The sequence below is a fragment of the Crassostrea angulata genome, chromosome 7 (genome assembly GCF_025612915.1).
Source record: "Crassostrea angulata isolate pt1a10 chromosome 7, ASM2561291v2, whole genome shotgun sequence".
In the NCBI taxonomy this organism is placed as follows: Eukaryota; Metazoa; Mollusca; class Bivalvia; order Ostreida; family Ostreidae; genus Magallana; species Magallana angulata.
In genome coordinates, this window is record NC_069117.1 from 24,327,845 (window position 1) to 24,352,087 (window position 24,243).

The window sequence follows — 24,243 nt, forward strand, 5'->3', positions numbered from 1 at the left end:
AATCCAGTAGCAAAGCGGATCAGACACCCTTGACTTCGGGAGATGCCAAAATGGTGGGAGTAAAAGGCAGCGATTTGATAGTTGAATAGTCTATCTAACATTAGATTCAATTCCAAAAATTTAACATACATGTAATTAAAGAGTTGAAAAACCCAATCCCGATTAACATTTTCTATGATTATTTTCTGACTGACGTGCGGGAAGTTAGTCATATAAAAATGATAAAATAGTTCATGACAATAAAGATAATTCCTGAAGAACACATAGAAAAAATATATACATGTATAACTATCGTGCGTGAGAGAATCTTTGTTTTAGATCATGCCAAACACCAACATAGTAATCATGCACCAGCTACGAGAAATTATTTTTTGTTCAATCAATTTGTGAAAATATCTTTTTAAAATGCCATGTTTGGTTAAAACCAAAATCCTATATAATAATTTCATGTATTCATTCTCCGTTCTTATTAGTTCAATACATTTTGAATTTTATTTTTTAATTCAACATGTGTCCCCGCATGCAGAAACACCCAAGGGAAAAGCCGTTCAAATATAGAACTTCCCTATAAATTTCACCCTTTAATAGGCACATAGCAACAGGGGACAAACGAGTATATTAAGGGCTTAATAATTTGAAATAATGGATACATTTTTTTTTATTTCAATTATTGAACCTATTAAGACAAGGTTTATATATACTAGTGTGTGTATATATATATATATATATATATATATATATATATATATATTTATTTATTTATTTATTCATTCACCAATCAAGGGCCCTCAGGGGGCATATACATTCTTAAAAAAAAAAAATAATAATAATATCATGATTATAACAAATAATGAATGAAATACTGCTCACAATGTCCAGGCAACAATATGCAAAATGTTTCATTAATACAATGAAATATATGTATAGGATTTACACATCAGTGAATACAACAGCTATACAGAAACAAAGTGGCCTGAAAACAGAGAGTACCAAGGGACGGTGCCTGCACAGTCGATAAGACTGGTCTACTTGTACTCAAAGTGTTCAAGCCAGTATGCTTATACATAACATAACCCCCCCCCCCCAACCAAAGTAAATACACTGCGTAATAAATCTGTACATATAATTATAACCATTATATTCCACCTTTAAGAATCATTTCACTGAGTTGTACAAGTACTTGTAGATCTTCAGTTGTCATAAGCCAGTAAAATTTTTGGTTATTGTCCATATATTGAAAATTTTTACAAGAGTCATTAGCTAATTTGTACAGAGTATCTCTTAATGCCTTATTATGATCACATGAGAATAAAAAATGTTTTTCATCATCCACTGATTTGACATTACATCTATTACAGTATCTTTCTTGTCGTGGAATGTCTTGATATCGTCCTCTTTCAATATTAAGTCTATGAGCGGAAATGCGAAAACGACTTAAATTTCTCCTCTGCTCAAAATTTTTAAGTAATCTTAGGTAGTTCTCTTGGCCAAAATTTTGCTTAAAAGTGCTGTAGCAACTTAGTTTTTTGTCAGCGTGTATAGTGAATTTAGAATTCCATTCTTTAATAAAATATTTAAATAGATAGTCTCTAAGTGCTCTTTTGAATTTTTGTTTTGTTACCGACAGTAAATTGTTTGTGCCATCAATGCTGTTTGTTAAAACATGAATTGAGCCATACCAGGAGGGAGTATTTTGTTGAAACAACTGTTTTGATTCACAATAAGCATTATACAAAAGTGGAAATGATTGACTTTGATTCTCAAGTCTGTACCAATAACTTAACATAGATCTTATGATATCAAAATGTAAGGGAAATCTTCCCAATTCAGATAGAACAGCAAAGTTTGTTGCAGATTTATGTACACCAAGTATCGATTTGCAAAACTTAAGATGCAATTTGTCGCAAAGTGTGCTGGAATAAATTTTGTCCATTGTACAACCAAAATGAATTTTTTTAGCAAATGGATTAAAATACCCCCAAATTTCTGCTCCGTACATTAAAATAGGTTTAATAGTATGATCAAAAATATGAATTGTGGTTTTGATGTCTGGATTCATAGAAATAAAGTCCTTTTTGAGTTTGAAAAATGATTTTAAGGCTTTTTGATAAAGCTGCTTTTGAGCAAAGGAGAATGAGCCTGAGGAACAAAATGACACACCTAAGTATTTGTATTCAGAGACACATTCAAGTTCAACATCAGCAAAGTTAAATTTGGATTTAGAGAGCCTGCCTGCTTTATTGAAAACTATTATCTTGGTTTTGGATGTATTAATATTGAGACACCAATCATTGCAGTATTTTTGCAAGATATTAAGCTTTTGTTGCAAACCATCTGCTGATGAAGATAATAAAATTATATCGTCCGCATACATCAAGCAATTGATTGGATTTGAGTTTAAAAACACAGGATCAGCAGACAAGTGCAAGTATTTCGGGAGATCATTAATGAAAATTTTAAATAAGTTGGGACTAAGATTATATATATATAATATATATATATATAATTGAACCTATTAAGATATATATGATTAATTTTTTTTACTTATTAGTTCTTTTTTCTAATTACTGTTTCTTTCAAATGGGCTGGATCATAAGAACTCTATACAATGTCTGTCGGTGTGAATGAATGAGGTAATGGGTTTATAAATGTAAGAATGAATGTGTTCATGTATCAATGTTAAATCCGATTATTATGGTGTTCCGATGGGGCCACTTCGACCTTCGCACTTTCGCCTTTAGGTCGAAGATGCCAGAGTGCGAGAGTGCGACGGCGAAGGAGCGAAAGTGCGAAGATGCGACGGCGAAGCGCGAAGTTGCGATGGCGAAAGTGCGAAGGTGCGAAGGCGAAGGAGCGATATTACTATCGCCCCTTCGCTTTCGCACTCTCGCCTTCGCAACTTCGCACTCTCGCCTTCGCCTTTTTTGATAGCGTTTAGAAAGTCTCGGTCGATTACATAGAATTTGATGCAGGCACCGTACTTGCCAAGGTTTTCCGATTAATCCATGATATTATTGGTACGCATGCGCTAGGCCATTGTGCTTACTATGAATGTTTATAAATATTTTAATGTGTATACGTGACATATATGTTTACCAATGCTGGCTATGCCTAATCATTATATACTCCGTATAAAATGTAATGTCCGCCAGAATGTATACATATGCACTTCCAGACTCCTGTCACTTACCAGCTGTCTCTTTACCGTGGATCAAACACAGAAACATTCTAATTTCATTATGCGACACTCCTTGCTCATGTATGGACCTAGAGAGAGAGGGGGTCCGCCCCCCCCCCCCCCGGAAAATCCAGTATTAATAACTTCACACATGCAGTAAAGGGGGAGAGAGGATCCGGATCCCATCCTCCTGGAAAATGTAATTTTATTAATTATATACATGTATAATAAAATCTCTAAAAAAATGTCTCGGACCCCCCCCCCCCCTTCCTTAGAAAAAGTTAAGGATCTGCTCAGGCTGTTAAAAATAAATTCTTAAAAGTTCATCGTCGACCTCATATGTCCTTTTATACAGCTAAAATTGTCTTTAAACGATAGAGAGCTCCACAATTATAAAAAGGCGAAGGCGAAAGCGCGAAGATGCGAAGGCGAGAGTGCGAAGTTGCGATGGCGAAGGAGCGATAGTAGTATCGCCTCTTCGCCTTCGCAAATTCGCACTTTCGCCTTCGCGTCTTCGCGCTTCGCCGTCGCATCTTCGCACTTTCGCTCCTTCGCCGTCGCACCTTCGCACTTTTGCCTTCGCAACTTCGCACTCTCGCACCTCGACCTAAAGGCGAAAGTGCGAAGGTCGAAGTGGCCCCATCGGAACACTATAGTATTCTATGATTATTTTATAACACCACTTCTTGACTTTGTATTTTGGAGAAGGTTTATATAGGCTTTGCCTGTTGCCTAATCCATTTGATTACTCAATAAAATATGTTTAAATTAAATTAAAATTATACAATGTATTTTGAATACGATGTAGGTATACATTCATCCACATTGATAATCGAGGTGTCCCATACCATGTTAACCACAGAAAGGTGTTACACAGCCAGAGACCGGTGATTGATACGACGCCGTTATATTTATAGTCCTCATTAAACAATCAAAGATGTATTACTTTCATCGACTTGTCAATACATTTGCATATCGTTAACATTTAACAGCTAATTTATCTTAGTTTCGAGCAATTTTAGAAAAACTTGCAGAAAATGCTGATCTTTTCATGTGTGATTATAAAATATGTAATTTATTTTATGCTCGTTTAAACGACAACCGCGTGTTGAAATACGAATAAGTTACCGTTTCATTTAACTAAAACTAACATTCACCGCTCTCTAGACATCGGAGGTAAAAATGATAGACAGGTGTTTTGACGGGAGTCGGTGCATATAAAATAATGTTATTCCGTTTAAGACAATTTTAGGCCGTGTGTTGCAGTATGTGGAGACAAACATGTCATTCAAAAGATATTTTTTATCGACGTTCCCCATTTTCTTAATAATTTCTCCAGCACTGTCTTTATTGTACAACTCTACCGATGACGTGATCAGTTTGGTGGCAGGGGATAGTTTCGAAGGAAAGACCCGGTCAAAATTTTGAAATAAAGGGAGAACCTGGGGTTTGGCTGGTTATTTGAGGGGTATAAATTGGTAGAATATTTATTGCATTCATTTTGTGGATAGAGGAGCTCATGTCAATTTCATTGATATATGACACTTTATTATTGGTAGCACTTTTCATCCGATATGGAATGAAAATGCGAAACTGTGGCCAAAATTTTCACTTTTGGTTTTGTGCTTGAAAAGTAGGGTGGGTTCAGAACACGAAATGTCACTCGAAAAGAAGGTGATTGACCCCCCATCAATTGGTGATTATTTGCATGGGTATACATTAAGCTACCAATCCTATGGTAGTTTATGGCAGTTGCTCGGGACTGGAGCGTGGTTCTGGACCCGTGAAAATGTGAAAAAAGGGCCATTTTTCAGAAAATATTGAGACTGTCCCTGGCTATTCTTTATAGTGCTATATGTAAGTTGTACTTGTTTTATTCTGCAATGTTTAAAAATTCTCAAGAGTCGGGACCATGTGTCCCCTGCATGCAAACCAATTTTAGATAATTTAAAAATCCTCTGAAAAATTAAATCACATATATGAGCACTATCTGCCTCACATTTCCTCGACCAAAAAAACTATCCCCTGCCACCTTCAAGAAAATGTCAAATTTTTAATAGGCTTTAAGTTTAACAACATGGGTACAGAAAAGATGTTCAATGTGTGTAAAATGGGAAACTGGCTGAATTTTTATGATTTCTCAACGCTGTGATGAGATTTAGGGGCCAAAATGTAGCAGGGGGTGGTCCTTAGAAAAAGTGCAATTTTCTAGTATTTTGGGTTTGTCCTTATATTAAAACCCTTTATAGGCATATTATTACTATTGAAATTAGATTTTGGGTTGAATTTGGATTAACTGAATAATATTGTGCCATTTTCATGAAATTTTCTTGAAATTAATTGACAGCCATGCAGTTTAATGAAGTTTTAAACCCTTAGATTTGATAAGAAATTGTAAAATATTGTTCTTTCTCAAGCTAAAACTGACAAAAAGTTGATTTTAGGGCTAAATATATATTTTACATGTGCTACATGTAATTTACATGTAATTACATGTAATTCTAAATAGTTAATATCTGCATTTTAAGTCATTATAAACAATTTTAAAATGTCTGATTGTCAAAAAAGCACCCCCCCCCCTTCAATTTTCTTCACCGACAACCAAAAATAGCCTTTATTTCACATTTCTTTTGATAAAATCTCAAGCATACATAAAATTTCTCTCATTTAAAACAAAACACATATGTTTGGTTTCTTCTTTATTGAAAATATACCAAGAAAAATTGAATTTGTGTGCATTTTTTAACCATTTGTCATTTGCATGTATTCCCACCTCATTATGGGGGTGTGGTCATGATGATCAAATTTGGTATTTCTTTGTATGAAAAACATGTATTTCAATCTTTATAACAAATAAATCTAGATCTTTTGGTATTGGTTAAAGAATAAACAGAGAAATTAGGTTTCATCATCATCCGTTCAGCATATTTGGGGAATTATTCCTCGGGTAAGATGCCTGATTGCCATTTTCTAGGTACCTGTCCCTTTTGAAAAGATGAAAGGGAAGGTTTTGTGTTCCAAATAGGTTGCTTTTGTGTTCCAATAGAGTTTTTAAACCTGTTAGTACCATTTAGAAACAAAAAAGTTGATTGCAAGGAGTAATAATGTGTTTTTTCTTATTCCCATTTGCAGGGGGATAGGTGATACATGTGAGTTGAATTCTCCTATAAGTTGTTAATTAATGTGAATATTTCAATGTTTTTTACATCAGATAGGGATAAAGGTTTCTTGTTATAACTGATTTTTAAAGAAAAAATGTCTTTTGGATTGAAAGAAGTCATGATGTATCTTAAAAGCCTTACAGAAACAGGTTAAGGTGATTCAGCCGGAAAAGGGGGTAATACTTAAACAGCCATAACTTTTTTATTTTTCAATGAAATCAGACCAAATTTGAAAGGTTTTACTCAGAATTGCATGAACTTTCTGATTTTAAAGTGTTTAAATGAGAGAGAAACAAACTCTAAAAGTTAAAGGTGGCAGGGGATAGTTTCGAAGGAAAGACCCGGTCAAAATTTTGAAATAAAGGGAGAACCTGGGGTTTGGCTGGTTATTTGAGGGGTATAAATTGGTAGAATATTTATTGCATTCATTTTGTGGATAGAGGAGCTCATGTCAATTTCATTGATATATGACACTTTATTATTGGTAGCACTTTTCATCCGATATGGAATGAAAATGCGAAACTGTGGCCAAAATTTTCACTTTTGGTTTTGTGCTTGAAAAGTAGGGTGGGTTCAGAACACGAAATGTCACTCGAAAAGAAGGTGATTGACCCCCCATCAATTGGTGATTATTTGCATGGGTATACATTAAGCTACCAATCCTATGGTAGTTTATGGCAGTTGCTCGGGACTGGAGCGTGGTTCTGGACCCGTGAAAATGTGAAAAAAGGGCCATTTTTCAGAAAATATTGAGACTGTCCCTGGCTATTCTTTATAGTGCTATATGTAAGTTGTACTTGTTTTATTCTGCAATGTTTAAAAATTCTCAAGAGTCGGGACCATGTGTCCCCTGCATGCAAACCAATTTTAGATAATTTAAAAATCCTCTGAAAAATTAAATCACATATATGAGCACTATCTGCCTCACATTTCCTCGACCAAAAAAACTATCCCCTGCCACCTTTGGACAATTCCACTTTCTACAGTACCATATTGGGATCACAGTTCGCTTGGAATGTTGAGTTTTACAACAGCTGGTGTGGACATTGTATCAACTTTGCTCCTACCTATAAAAAAGTTGCGACCGACACGAAAGGTAATTATATTCCGAATTAAGATTTGGACTCTTGACCTGTTGATATCAATCAGGTAGTGTATAGTAGAAGATTTGAAGAAATATACAATGTGTGTGTGGTTTTCGTAATATTAGGTAAACTCTATTGTATATAAGTGTATAGTTAAGAAAGCCTAATAGCTCTATTTCTTAATTCAACACCAGTGATGGACTTTGAGCTGTCTGCCATATGTTGGTTTTCATCCCAGTAATGTAAAGAATTTGCTTATTATTTTTGTCACTAAAATGCTGCTTTTGGAAATAGCAGAGTTTCCCATCATTTTTCAAAATATTTAAACTTCTTTAAACCTTATTCATTTGGCAATTCCTTCTCATGGTAAATGTCCTAAGTATTAAAACAAGCTAGATAGCTGACAAATTTAAGATGAGTCTGAAAATTTGGGTCAGTACTTAAAATAGACAATCAAGATACAGTTCAGTTCACTGAAAATACTTGCAATTTACAGCAGACAAAATCATATGCAAGGTTTGGATTTTTTCTTTAATTTCACATCACGTCCTGGGGAAGTTTCATACCGAAAAAGCCTAAGAATGTCAACTGTTGATCAGTCACTGCTTGACTTATATACACTTCACTATCTGTTGTTGGTAAGGGGTTTTAAAGAATTTGTAATTCAAGCAAAGAGATAAAATCATTTTTAAAATTTGAAATCATTTTCCACCGATTTTCGGGGGGGGGGGGGGGATATTGAATTTGTGTTTGAAACTAAAGAAATAACTCTTAAACTAGAAAATATTTTTAAATATATACCCTACACATCAGCGTATTGTATCATTTTTAATTTATTGCATATGTGAAACTGGAGCTCAGTTTATAATCTGTGAAGCTGAAATTTCCATTGGACTAATAGTTTTTTGCTACAGGTGATTTAAACCAATACCAGTCCAAGTATTAAAAGATTCACTGTCAAATACCTTCAATAGAAGTATGAATTAAACAAATAAAATCAATACAATACATTATTACAATATCTAAAAGGAACAGGACTGAAAGACCATACCCAATATATTGCTTATAGCTATTTGATTTGTTTAACTAAAAGCTTCTTCACAGCTATGAACATTAGAATTTGGCCTAAAATATGTATTCATATACAGTGTATTACAGAACCTTCTTGCATTATTTTTTTTTTTATCTCATAATCAAATTCATAGTATACAGGTACCAGTACATTTGAATATACTTCTGCTGACTGCAGTGTGTTTATAATAACTAGTTAGTCTGCTGTGGAAAAGCTTAACTTATACCTTCTGTAAATATTATAATTTTTGAAAGTGTCCATTGTATGTGAATGTCATTCTATTCTATATTCAAACAATGATCATAATGGTTTATTCGGTTGATTTAGAAATAAAAAGTCAGTGATTTTGTAAATCAACATGCTTCAATACAGCATCAATATATAAGTTTATAATGATACTTAAAAGGGAATGCATGATAAACATGAATATATTGGACTTATCAAAATTAGCTGTGACCCAGGCTTCTCAGAAAAGGTACTTATAATAAGAAAATCCTATTGATATCCTTGAATCAACTTACAAATCATTTAGATTTTAATTTGAATTACTTTTTAAAAACAATTCTAGATAGGAAAACTGTATTAAACCAAATGACCAATACATGTTGAAAATTCAGGCAATAGTACCATAAGATAAACTGCTAGATTTACCCAGAGTCTCCATTGTCTTTCTTACAAATAAGAGTCAAAATTTCCAGTAATACTGAACATTTAAAATTTAATCTTCTGATATATTTTGATTGATAGATAAAATATGTTGTGGAAAATGTTATGATAAACCTGTTGATGTACTTACCGGTATATCTCCAAATTTACACGATCTTATGATAAATTTTATTTTGTTCATTTTATTTAGCTATATTGCAAAGCATTTGCAATACAGTTTACTATAATCAATAATAAAGTGTAGAATAAATATGAAAATAAGTCAAATAAATCTGTCTCGCTGTAACTCCACATGTTGAAAGTACAGCCCACATTGCTTCAAGTATTTTCACCAAGGGAAATGATGATGGTTTATTTGCCGGAAGTGAAACATGTGCTTATCAATGCACTCATTGAAGATGAGAGAGTTGTGAGCAGTGTGTCTATCCATCCTAGATTTTTATGCAAGACTGAAATAACTACCACAAGCATTTTTAGTTGATTTGTTGCTTGTGAAGTTACATGAATGTATAGATTGTTTAGTATCCTGTTTAAACCAATTGGTCCCCTTTAAAACCTACTAGATGGTTGACTTTTACTCAGTGTTACAATAAATCCCAATATCTAACATCAAATTGATTACAGGCTCATTTTTTTAAGAAAAAGTTTCAAGTTAGTATAATTTTAGAGTGTTGTAATTACGTAAGCTACATGCTTCAATTGATTTGAACAAATACCAGTATAACTAGGAAGGTCCTTATTGTGAATAATGTTAATATGAATTTATGAATTGATTTACACTTCCTCATTAGGCATCTACTTAATATTCATGAATAATTCATTTGTGTTTTGTTTTATATTTTTAGACATATTAGCAGGGTTGTCTCTAAAAATTGAAGTAGAAGGGATAAATAAAAAAGTAGAAGGGGATCTGAAGGTCTAGCTTATAGCTAGATTTTGTTTTAAATGCAATAATAGCCGGGTAATTACGTCACTTTAGGCGGGGGAATTCCCCACCTCCCGGGTCTTAGAGACATCCCTGTATTAGTTATAAATGATGTGTTTTGAATTCTTATTAATTTTGTAAAAACAAAACAATACAGTTGTAAAAACTTGTTTCCTTTTTTTTCTTTCGTAGATGCAAATGTGGAAGGGTTGCTTTATTAAATTAACGATATGTGCAGCTCTCTTCTAAGTGGTTTTCAATACTTTTGGATCAGTGTTTTATTTTTTTTAATTTTTTGATGATTTTATTTGCTTTGCTGTCCAATAAAAGCATTAATTTGTTATGAAGCAAATCACAGTACCGAGATGAAAAAAAGAAGAATTTTCTGAAAATATACACAGTTCGTATAAGCTGTCACTCGACATAGGAAAGAGGCATTAAATGTCCCTTGAATGATTGAAAATTAATTTATATTCTGTGTTTGTGGAAGGAGAACCATTTTGAGATGAATAGAAGCCATCTGTCTTTTCTCATGGCCACTTCTGACTTGAATTGTAGTGCTCTATAGTACAAGGTTGGTAGTTTATTGAGACAGTGCAGGTATATATATGTGTTTATCATGGCATATCCACTTTGCTGTGAGCAGGTGCCCCCTGATCCTTTGTCTATCTGTCTGCATGTATTATCTCGGCAAAAGTGGTATGTGAAAGAAAACCTCTCTGGTGAATCCTTATAAATGATGCATTCCATGACTTGTCATCTTTTATTAGAGGGATGTTGTTAGTTTTACATGTTAACAGCATGATAATCAATATCAGTCTCTTAGTATTTAATTTCCTTCTTCCTCTCAAAGCAGATAGCAAACCTCTCTCAAACCTGCTAGTTAAAAGTTTTATAATCAAGCAATGGAATTAAAACCATGGTCAAAAAGAGAGAATAAGTATGCACATACTTAAGCATAGCAAAGTTATATCTTTTCAGTACATGTATAAGGGAAAAAAAGACAAGATTTATCACCTCTTTCTTAAAATATGAATTATCAGTCACAATGAAATATTGGGGATAAATTTGACATACTGGTCTAGTTGATTACAGTGTGTTTTCACCAAGAGCATTTCCTGCAAATAAATATAAACCGAAGCATTCATCACGCACCCTGAAGTACTTCATGTACTGATTTCAGCTCAGATTGATGACTTCATAATCAAGTGCCTGCAAAACCATGAATTTTAAAATTTAACCTTTCTTTATAGCATAATCATGTACTTTATATCCTTCTTGTAAAACAAATAATGATATCAAAGATTACATTTGAATACATATGAATTTTAAGCAGAAGCCCAATTTTTTTTTCTGTAAAATTTGCATTGCCATGCATATTATTAAATCGTTGATTGATAAAAGATCGTAGCAGTAAAAAAAATTAAGTACATATACATAGCTTCAGGATGAAAAAAAAAGGATCTGGTTTTGAGAAATATGTAAGATATAATCTGAGATATATTGTCACTCGGGGCGGAAGTTGAGGAATAGATTTGCTTTTTATACTTTTAGGTATAAACAAAGCAGACAGATAAATGGTCAGATAGTAGAATGGATCATGGGATGGACCGAAATTTGGTTTTGTGCATGAAAAGTTAAATGATGCTATTTTATTTAACATTTTTATCGAACAATTATTAAATATGGTTTAAGAATTTAAAAATATATTAATGATTATACATATTCCATTCCTCATTGTCTTACGACATAAGTTGCCCTAGTTAGGATCTTTAATCTTTGATAATTTTTTCTTATGTAAGAGATTACGGTATAAAGTCAGTAAAAATATAACCTCATTCAGATGAGGTGTTGTAACAAACAATTGAACTTCTGGATTTCTAACACTGATATCTCGAATACAATGGATATGTCAAAGTGATTTGTAAGTCCCAACCACTTCTTTTTTGTAGTATTTTACCCTCGATATCTCGAATACTTGGATATTTCAAAGATTTAAAACATGCAGTCTAATTCGAGATAAGTAGTTTGACTCTATAACATATATATTTTAGTACATTTGATGCATTCTGGTACATTCCCAGTATTGATACTCTAGAGAACTTAAATGTACATGTACAAGAATTACTAAAAGTTTTATGTATGAACTATCTACATGTGTATGTTTGGTTCTTTCTACAGGATGGCAGGGTGCGGTGGGTGTAGCGGCCATTGACTGCTCAGAGGCCAAAAACCAGCCCATTTGTACCCACTATGGAGTTCAAGGCTTTCCAACTCTGAGGGTAACAGACTTTACACACATTTCTCATGTTCTTATATAAATGCGTACAATTTTTAATGGCAACATTCTGTCTTTTTACATGTTTTATGCGCAGAAAAATTTAATTTAACTCCAGGGCTATAAGTTGTTCAAATTGAATGCAACAGCTGGCAATTTCATGATGCTCATGCATGCAAATATTGTTGGATCTTGCAGTTTATTACATTTTATAGGGATAACATTTTTAAGCCTTCAAAGTACAAGTATCAGCTACAGTTAAACTGTATTACATGTATTGCAATTCTATTTAAAATAATAGCTCTAAAAAAAAAACACCTTAAATTGATGCGAGTACCAGTAATAAGTTTCACTTAAGGTTAAGATGAACCTGTTTTAAATATATAAAGCATTAGAAGGAAGTCGGACAGTTTATAGTGATTACCTATACGTTGATAAATTTGTTTCTTTCAATAATTTCATGATTTTGTGTATGTCTGTGTGCTTGATTACATCATGTATATAGGAAGAGTTTGCATAAATATCATTAAGGTAAAAAAAAAATTCACTGGCTGCATATTGCTACAGGCATTGTGAGCCTATTTGCACATGATTGCAGAGAGATTTAAGATTGAGAAAATTGCTACCATCCTATCCAAATAAAATTGATGGTGGAAATGATACCCGATTTACTTTTTCATGTGTCCCCTGTTTTGTTAGTTTTACAAGAAATGAACTGTATAGGAAAGCAGTCTGTCTGCTGTTCCTGAATGGGATGCCCTTGATTTTGGGCCAGTTTACCCCTCAGGCTGTTTCTATTATCGTCCTTTTCCCTCTCCATCGATATTTTTGAAATTCATTTAATCCTCACTCTTGATAATTGCAAATAGTTGAAAAAAAACCCTGATAAACTTTCTGTCAAATAAGCATGATGCTTAGATATCTATCTTGAAGCTTGTGACGGAGGATTAATACAGTGTAACATTGTAAATCTCGGGCAATCTGTTTAGAGATATTCGTGTCTAAAGGACATAAAAATAATGTAACAGCTGAACAGGTGAAGCTATTTAGAAAATAAAAGATTATTCAATAGGTAAATTTTTGGTCTTGATAAACTTTGTATTTTTTTGCCATAAATGTTATATGATCGCAATATTTAGATCAGATATTTTCAGTCAAATTATCACTGATTTTAAACGCAGACTATCACAATGTGCTGGTAAATCCATCACTTCACTAAATGATAAAATCGGCAAACAAGGATGTGTGCCATATATGCATCAAACTAAAATGCATAACGATACCGGTAATAAAATTTTAGAATGTAGGAACATAGATCTTGTTTACTTCCTACTGGGGATATTATACACACTGCCTGACCAAAATGAATTGGAACAGATTTTCCAATAGTCATGTAGTAAATAATTCTTACATACATGTACTTGAATAAAGTTGAATTAGGAATACATGTATACCAATAACATAAATGATAAATAAATAATGAAGAATTTGAAGGAAAAAACCCCAAACTCAGCCAATGTATATTAGAGTTGTTATTGCATTAAACTTCCAAGTTTAGCTTTGTCTTTGACATCCTATTTCTTTTTCAGAAGTAAACATTTTAAAAAAAGAAGTATTCACCGGATAATTATAGTGGATAACAAATTGATGGCAAAATTTTCAATTCAATCGTCACTGTTCCTATTCATTTCTTGTCCTTTTCTTACTTGAGGAATAAGTTCACCGTTGATTTTGGTGTAGTATAGTCTGTTGCAGAAAATTTGTGCATGTTACAGGAGGCTGGATGGTTGTGGCCAGTTTTAGATTGTACTGATCTGTTTGAGAAGGAGAGCTCTGAATAAAGATATAAGAAAACATTTAAGGTGGAATAACACATCATCACAAAATGGCTGACCGCTGATTGAAACGACATTTCGTTTTATTCCTAAACTGCAAACTTTTCGCTTATTTGACATTTGTACAGTTTATTCATCATTATATCTTTTATTATCAAAAAATTTCCTGTTAATTTTAGTGACTTTTACCAAGTGTGTTATTCCACGTTAAATTTTATGAAGCAAAAATATATGGAATTTTTCTTTTGTTTATAATAGTTACGGTAATTGCTAAAAATATCACATCTAAAAATTGTAAAAAAAGGTAGATCTGATGGGTAATTTGTTGACCACACAGCCTCCTAAAAAATGTGGAGCAACTGACACCACCAGACTAAGATGTCCTTGTAATATCTATCTTATAAAATATAGTATGGTAGTTGTGCTTTTGAACAGGCTTTGGGCGAATTACATAGTAAAGCAACACATTACATTACCATTACTTCATGAATTTGGGCTTTAAATTACCATTACTTAATTTTCTTGAGGTAATGCATTGCATTACCATTACATGCGTAAAGTAATGCGTTACCATTACCATTACTTTGTGAAAAGTCAATAAGTTTTTAAAAAGATTGAATCTGATTAGCTTCTTTTCCTGTATTTGATCAAAATGCTTCCATTGATGCACAATGGAACAAATTAATTCACTGGCAGAGAATTACAAGCCCTTCAAGGATTTACTGGGATTGATTTATTCATATCTTCTTTTTCAGTCACATGACTTGAACATGATTGTTTTTCTCTTCTGTTAAAGAGTAATTTTGTCAGTATTTTATCTGCTACACTTACCTTGAACCTACTCAAATAATAAAGACAGCTGCTTTGCAATGTCTGATACCAACAGCTAGTCTTGTATTCACATATTGACCATGGGTCAAAATCCTGATTTTTTTTGTGTTCCTTATTCAGATAGGCTCCTTCAAAGGAGATTAACTATCTCATTGATGACTGATATATGTATTCATAAAAATGAGAAATATTCAGTGAGTTGGGCCATGGTCAGTGAGCATAATGTGTGGTTGGCCAATGGATTCCAACCAATAGTTGACCATTGCGTCTATGAAACAATTAAGTCCAGTGATTGTTGGATTACCTATACATTTGTCTTTACAACAAACTATACATATCTTTCTGACTATTTCAGTTGATCCCGCCGGGAGCGCTCCCTGAGGAGTTGGGTGTTAACTACTTCAGCATAGACCAGACGGAGATAGAGACAATTATCATTGACTACCTTACAAACCTGACCATCATCAACAGAGCACCTAAGGGGTGTCCCTACCTGCTCCCTCTCAGGTCAGAAATTAATCAACAACTGTATGATTCATAGCAGTACATGGATTCCGGCAATCAAATTTCTGTAGAATGACACACAAGTTTTTGGTTGTTGTTTTTTTTTTTTTTTTAAAATGTCATTTTGATATATTACAGGCTCTTATATAAATGGCCAATAAATTTCAAAAATGAGAGTTTGACACAGATGGTTTGGGTTTTTTCCTGACAATAATCCACTGTATTATTTCTAGGAAAATGATAGGGAGTATAATTACCCTGATGTATGTTTTTTTTTAAATTGAACATATTTTATTGATTAAATGAAAAGGATTAGACACAAGTTCTAAATAACTTAGATAGTGTTCTCTTAAAGATCCTCCTGTATGGGTAATTCTAGTCTCCCAGTTTTACATATTAGTGTCCTACTTTTACTTATTATACCCCCTGCAAACGAAGTTTGGGGGGGTATATAGGATTCACCTTGTCCGTCCGTCCGTCTGTCTGTTCAATTCGTGTCCAGTCCATATCTTTCTTATGGAGAAACATTGGAAGTTCTTACTTCACACAAAGATTGTTTATGACCTAAGGGTGTGTCATGACCTTGACCTAAGGTTATTGGGCAAGGTCAAGGTCACTGGCAGAAAAAGTGCAAAATTCGTGTCCGGTCCATATCTTTTTAATGGAAAAACATTGGAAGTTATTATTTCACACAAAGATTCCTTATGACCTAAAAGTGTGTCATGATCTTGACCAAGGTCATTTGGGCAAGGTCAAGGTCACTGGCGGAAAAAGTGCAAAATTCGTGTCCGGTCCATATCTTTCTTATGGAGAAACCTTGGAAGTTCTTAATTCACATCAAGATTGCTTATAACCTGAGGGTGTGTCATGACCTTGACCCAAGGTCAATTGAGGAAGTTCAAGGTCATTGTTTAAAAAAATCGGGCTCAGTTTACCAATAATTCAAAATGTTTATATATTAAAATGGCTGCTTGACATGTGGAATTTTGTTTGATTCGATTCATGTTTGTTAACAGAAAGATGCAAATGTCCTCGTGCATTAACAGATAACTTGAACTAAAATGGAGTTTAAAGAATAGAAATTACTTTGTGTACTCATATTAGCATTAACAGTTTAAAAAAATAGAGCAGTTGTTATTTATAAAAAATGGACGGTGAAATAGATTAATCCAATATTTTCTATAATAGAAAAAATACGAGTTATGATTTTTTCTTAGCGGGGGGTATCAATTGTGAGCTTGCTCACAGTACCTCTAGTTATTTTTTATAAAGGAAAGGATAGTTAATTTAAGTGATTTCTGTACTTCTTTCCTTAATTGATGATATATATATTTTTGGCTTGCAGGCATATGGAAAACATATGGCAATCAGCAAAAGAGAATCATAAACACCTAGCCCTAATATTTGAGGAGGAGGAGGCTTATTTAGGAAGACAAGTACGTCTGCACTTGAATGATACAATCTTCTTTTTTTGGAGTTAATGTCAACAAAATGATGTCTTAAAAAACCTTATCTTTTGTGAAAAGTACATCTACCCAGATAAATTTTAAATTCCCTTTGAATCCTTGACCTTTTAGAGTTTTTGTATCTTTAAAGCTTAGTGTATGAATACTAATCGCCCAAAGGACCTAATGAGTTTTTTTATGGTTATATCTTTTTTTGCATTTTTTAATGACTTTCCTGTATTCATCTACATGCAGCCAAGCTGTCAAGAAATTTGTGTCAAGGTGTTTATTTTGTAGGTCAGTCAAGAAATTTGTGTCAAGGTGTTTATTTTGTAGGTCATGCTGGACTTCTCCTTAAACCCAAACATCCTGGTTCATAGGATGGATGTGCAAAGCACGAAAAAGTTTGGCATCAACACTTTTCCTTCTATGTACATATTTCAACCTCATGGTCTACAACAGATAGCAAAGTAAGAACTTTAAAAACATAATAATGGTATGAGTACCTGTATAAATTTATGAGTATGTTTTATTAATGTTGAATCTCTTTTTTCTCTCAGAGAAAGAGAGAGAGAGAGATATATTATTGGTGTCCCCTTGAGTATTATGAAGTGAAAAAGAAGCACTATTGTATGGTAACTCCTTTTTGTTTCCAGAGGGTTTACAGACAGAGTGTCATTTGTGAAAGCACTGACTGCCCTCGTGTCCTCCGGCAAGATAGACAACCCCCATCTACTTCCCTCACCACATTCTGAGCATGCTGAACAGAACGCTCCTCAAATGCAGCAAGGAATCGTCCAAGAAATGGTTGGCAAGAAAAATGGCAAAGAAAAGTACACTTCACATTCCTTTGATTGCATAACTTCAAATGTTCTAAATTTTGTGTCATAGTAAATGATGAAACTTCACTTTATGAAAAAAATAGTTTCTTCTAATACCCAAAAAATTACTCCTATGATACACTTGAATTACAGTAATATTATTTAATTACATGAATGCAATTTTATAATGTATACAGGGATATATTTTCCCCCATTTTATTTTCACCATTTTTGCCCTCGTTGTCAACAGCCAAATTTAAGACTGGGCGAATTTCAAAGTCTCGCGTTAGCGGGTTATGTAAATTTTATCTGCAATGATCACTACCTTCATAACCTGCATGAATCATCAAAGAAAGCATTTTATTGTTTATATTAACATTTTATTTTTTTAATATAAAATCTATTATGAAAAGTAAGTAAAATTCACTAAATTACTGTCAATAAGTACGTTAGCTAAAAGAATCAGTCAAATCGTCTCCTGTGAGACTTTGAGTCTGACATCATCATGATTATTTCGTGCAGTCAGTGATTTTTCTTAGGTCGCTTTAGGGCATGTCAGTTTCAGCCACTGTAGATTTCGACCAATCGATAAAAGGAGCATCTAGATTTCAGTCTGGCTGTTTCTATAGAGCTATGAATTAGCTATAAGTTTCCGTAAGAAATAGAGGGAGTAATACTTAGTAGGTGTAAAAATATGAAAGTAAACAGATATATATTGCAGACATAGAGATCAGTATAAAGAGTTGCTTGTATTGTTGTAGGTATCTGGTCTTCATGCAGGATTTAGAGTCGGCCTTGACCTACTGTCTGAGACAGGAAGTGGCCATCCATCAAGACATTGGAGGAGAATCCCTGAAAGCCCTTCAGCATTTTGTTCGCATTTTGGCTAAAGTAGGCTTTAGTAACAAACAACCTATCAAATGATAATACCAGTCAAGATTTACTTAGTCATTAAATTAATATATAAACCTTTGTTACAAGGAATTCATAGTCAAGATTATTTTATTTTACAATCTGTCTTCTACTTGTTAATAAAACTTAATTGATTTAAGGCTAGTGTTTAAAAAAAGGTCAACATATTACTAACAATGCATTCCTAAAGCACCTGTGTATGTGATGATAAATTTTGCTTTTTTTAGTTTTTCCCGGGCAGAGAGGAAGTCAGTAGATTTCTGCGTAAGCTCTCTAGTTGGCTGGACAGTGTTCAGGATATCACAAGTTACCATTGGTCACACCAAATGGAGACGCTACAGGTAATCCTAATCTAGATCCACAAATCATTTATACTGGTAATCTGAAAAGACACAAAATAAAACCATGATTTATTCATACTTGAGTAATTTCTAGCAATTTCAATTTCATAATACATGTATAACAAAAGGAAATCAATTCATGAAACTTCCATTTTCCTTTCAGTTTTTCTCTCTGAAAATAAAATTTAAAAAAAATTTGAGTTTTTACAGTTTTAAAATAATTACCAATAATATTTCAGTAAAACTTTCCTGTTCCTCTTATTCAGACAAATACTTTGTCTTATCTGATAATTATGGAGGTGATTGGGGAAATGTTACATGTACTATGACTCAGATGAGTCAGAGGGAAGGTTGTGCATAAAATCAAGAAGTGATCTGTGGTTTTGCTATGATGTACATACAAACATTACTCTTTTTCACTGGAAATCCTTAATGTTGATTTTTATATTGAAGATTCGGAGATTTAATTTTAAGTTCAATTATTTTAAAGTAAACTAATTATTTCAAAGCTTTATGTAAGTTTTTTTGCAACTTTGAGTATAAGGTCATCTTAATTTTCCAGATATTTGTTACCCTACATACACGTTCTGTTATACACTGTACAACTATTGCAATAATGTTACATGTTGTTTTGTTGTAGACTGTTGATTCTTTCTTGCCTGAAAACATTCACTGGGTGTCATGTCAAGGGAGCCAGACATATTTCCGGGGTTATCCCTGCGGGATGTGGACCTTGTTCCATACTATCACTGTCAATTCCTACTTGTATGGAAAGGATAGTAAGCATGATATACAATTGTACTGTACCTGTATTTAAAACTTAATAAGGATTCCTAGTACATTTTGTTAGATCAGATATTTAGACAAAGATTTATATGCATAATGAAAAATATGTGGTACATGCAGCGTAGATGAACTACATATAAAGCTGGGACTTTTTTATGGATTTTTTTCCCAAAATCATTTTATAAACTATGAATAACTGATTTGCACTGGAAATTCTTCACACATTCTGCCAAAAACCATGAAAGTATTTTCCAAACAGTAATCAATGCCTACATTTGTTTTCTAGGTGCAAAGTTCCTGTACAGAGATGTTCTGACAGCAGTTGCAGGTTACATGAAGCATTTCTTTGGCTGTTCATATTGCAGCAAACATTTCACACAGATGGCAGCAACTATGGACTCTGATGTGACATCCCCTAAGGAGGTTGTCCTCTGGTTGTGGAGGTCACATAACAAAGTCAACAAGAGGCTCCACGGTGATGCCTCTGAGGACCCAATGCATCCCAAAGTTCTGTTTCCTCCAAAATCTGCCTGCCCAAAGTGTTACAACACACTGGGCACTCAGGAGGCTCAGTTTGATGAAGAGGCTGTTCTCGGCTACCTGCTGGAGCTGTATGGAGCTGACCACATTGTTAGCATTCCAGATGGTGAAGAAGGCATTCCAGATTCTATAGGTGAGAGGAGAGATATGGACTGGTGGCAGAAGATGCAGAGAAGCAAAGACCTGGAGAAGCTTCAGCAGATTCGTCAGCAGAAACAAGAGAGGAGAGAGAGACTGCTCGCTAAGGTGCCCCGTCTGCATTCTACCAAGATCATCCTCCCTGCTATCGGGTCTGTCAGTCAAACAGATATGAGTCTGTGTGCCGTTTATTATGTAATGTGTGTGTCAATAATCATTGCTTTGTATTATCATTTTTTCTACAAGAAAAAATGCAAGTCAAGAAAGCATTCTAATGGCATTTTTATTGTTAAATAGTTATAATTGTTTATTGTTATATTAATTCATTGCCATACTTTTTAAACAGATACAGTTTTTGGATCTCAATTTATTTATGATTTGATATGAGCTGTATCCAAAATAGGGTAGTTTTTCTGTCCTGTAGCTGTAATGAGGGTTTTTAATGAAACAGTATTCTTTAATTACCCCCAGAAGTATTATCTGATATGTTGCCTTTGATCTCTTTTCTACATCTCTTAAATACTTTCACTTTTTAACCTCTGACTGAGAATTAATACAAAATGCCCTTAATTATCTAAGGTTTTGATGAGTAGTAAGTTTTAGTCCAAATAAATCATAATTTCATGCTTTATACAAGTACTGTTCAGTGCTGATATGCTTTATAGGGTGTAGATGCCAGTTTTTAACTTTTGACTCATTTTTTGTTTGAGTTATTTTTATATGTCGATCCCACTAATTTTAAATGATTAAGTTGTTCTATGATTGTTTTATGTCACTTTCAAAAGGTAAATGAGGAACTGCTATGTACCATGTTTTAATTCTTTTCATGGATACGTGTTGAAATGTAATCTGTTAGCATCAGAATACATCACAATTTATGGTGAATTGGATTGTATGTAAGAGTTAAATTAAAAAATGATTTTTGGTTGGAAAATTAATTTTTTTTCATTAATTGTGAACTTAAATGTTGTGAATGAAACTTGTATCCCTCATAGTGGCAACTGTCTCCACATTTTGTGTGTTTGTGTGTGTGTGTTTCATTATTGAAGACATTTTAACACATATAATAGTACTGAACATCTGTGTTGTAATAATCTGATTTAAAACTGTGTTGTCATTAATAATGTGTGTTAAAATAATTGATTTTCATTTGCTCGTTTTATTTCATCTATAATCAGGATTTTTACTTACTGCATTTAACTACCGATAGGCTATATTGATTTATTATTGATAGCAAAAAATCTACTTCATGCCCCCTCCCCCTAAGCAAAATTAAGAATAAGATGCTGTTCCACTTTAAAAAAAAAAAAAAAACATTAAAATTCAGGTCACACAGGCTTATCCTATACACTGAATTCAAGTTCATACATGTATTGGTTTTATATTGTAAAGAGCTTGTATGATTTTGATATGTAAAATATCATTGATTATCTTGATTTATGCTTCTGTTGAATAGGATACTATTTACACATGACTGAGAAGTATTACATGTATTTTATGATTTTAATTTTTTTTTAGTTTTACAGTTTACAAGAATATCACCATACTGAAAACTGTAAATGAAATTTTTAAAATCCTTTTTTTTTATTAGCTCACCGAGACGAAGTCAAGGAGAGCTTATGCTATACCCTCGGCGTCGGCGTCGGCGGTGGCGTCGGCGTCGGCGTCGGCGTCCGGACCTGGTTAAAGTTTTTGTTGCAGGTCCTGTATCTAAGCTATTACTTGTCCTATCTTCACTAAACTTGCATGGATGATGCATCTGGACCTACTTATGGACTTGAAAGACTTGGATGCTGAATCTGGGTCCTAAATTTCAGATGCTGGAGGAGGAAAAGAATGTTGGACCAGGTTAAAGTTTTTGTTGCAGGTGTCCTTTGATAGCAATATCTTAGTTACTGCTGGTCCTTACTTCACCAAACTTGCATGGATGGTGTGTCTTATGATACTGATGCACCAGACAGGCTTAAGTGCTGAATCTGAGCTATAGGTTTCGGATGCTGGAGGAGGTTAAGGTTTTTGGAGCAGGTTAAAGTTTTTGTTGCAGGTGCCCATTGATAGCAATATCTAAGTTACTACTGGTCCTAACTTCACCAAACTTGTATGGATGATGGGTCTTATGATACTGATGCACCTGACAAGCTTGAATGCTGAATCTGAGCCATAGGTTTCGGATGCTGGAAGAGGTTAAGGTTTTTAGAGCTGATTTAAGTTTTTGTTGCAGGTGCCCTCTGATGATTATATCTTAGTTACTACTGGTCCTAACTTCACCAAACTTGTATGGATGATGCGTCTTATGATACTGATGCACCTGACAAGCTTGAATGCTGAATCTGAGAATAGGTTTCGGATACTGGAAGAGGTTAAGGTTTTTAGAGCTGGTTAAAGTTTTTGTTGCAGGTGCCCTCTGATGATGATATCTTAGTTATTACTTGTCCTAACTTCACCAAACTTGTATGGATGATGGGTCTTATGATACTGATGCACTTGACAGGCTTGAATGCTGAGTCTGAGCCATAGGTTTTGGATGCTGGATAAAGTTAAGTTTTTTGGAACAGGTCACATGTTTAATAGATGATAGTACTTTTTCAAATTTGCATAGTTGATTTAACTGTAATATGAATGAATCACAGAGGTAGTTTCAGATGCAGAGCTTGATCTCCATTATCAAGGATGCTAAAAAATAAATCTTAGTTATTACTGGTCCCTACTTCACCAAACTTGAATGGATGGTGTGTCTTATGATACAGATGCACCTGACAGGCATGGATGCTGAATCTGAGCCATAGGTTGCGGATGCTGGAGGAAGTTAAGGTTTAAATTGCTAGTGCCCTCTAATGATGATATCTTAGTTATTACTGGTCCAAACTTCACCAAACTTGCATGGATGATGTGTCTTATGATACCAATGCACCAGATGCGCTTGAATGCTGAATCTGAGCCATAGGTTTCGGATGCTGGATGAGGTTTAGTTTTTCGGAACAGGTCACATGTTTTATAGATGATAGCTTGCATAGTTGATTTAACTTTATTATAAATTAAACGCAGAGGTTGCTTCAGATGCAGAGCCTGATCTCCATTATCAAGGATGCTAAAGAAATCTCCTACCTTACTCAAACCTGCTCGATAGATAGATATGTTTGTTGATAAATGATATAACATGATTCCTATGATATAGTATTGTATGATATGAAACAATATTGTTTGATATGATACAATATGATATCATATGTTATATTATAAAAAGTTATACATTACGATATGATATTGTATCAATTTTTTTGATATTTTATGATATGATATTATGATGTATAGAATTGTATATAATGATACAATATTGTATAATATTATATTGAATTTTTAATATATTATTTTATCACATGGTACAATTACATAAAATATTGCAAAATATTATATTGTATCCTATGATACAATATTGTATATTCTATAATATTGTATCATACAATATTGTATAATATGATATTGGTTTCAGTAATATAGAATTACGTCACATGAAATTGTTTTATATGATATTGTAATATTATATAATATTGTATCATACGATATTGTATGATATGATATTGGTTTATATAATATGTTATCATATCACATGAAATTGTATTATATGATATTGTAATATATATTATTGTGTCATATGATACTATATGTATAATATAATAATGTATTTTATAATATTTTACTTTATCACATAATATTGTATCATTTGA

General features: G+C 33.4%; 1 protein-coding gene across 1 annotated transcript; it reads left to right on the forward strand.

Annotated features, from left to right (window-relative positions):
• Positions 1 to 4,346: 4,346 nt before the first annotated feature.
• LOC128192987 (sulfhydryl oxidase 1-like) lies at positions 4,347 to 23,739 on the forward strand. Its single transcript, XM_052866131.1, has 11 exons — positions 4,347 to 4,557; positions 7,302 to 7,435; positions 12,269 to 12,369; positions 15,387 to 15,538; positions 16,881 to 16,971; positions 17,317 to 17,450; positions 17,637 to 17,813; positions 18,563 to 18,692; positions 18,941 to 19,054; positions 19,695 to 19,833; positions 20,127 to 23,739. Exons 1-11 carry the CDS (start codon positions 4,460 to 4,462, stop codon positions 20,813 to 20,815), a joined length of 1,959 nt encoding a protein of 652 aa, XP_052722091.1. The 5' UTR covers positions 4,347 to 4,459; the 3' UTR covers positions 20,816 to 23,739.
• The last annotated feature ends 504 nt before the right edge of the window (positions 23,740 to 24,243 follow it).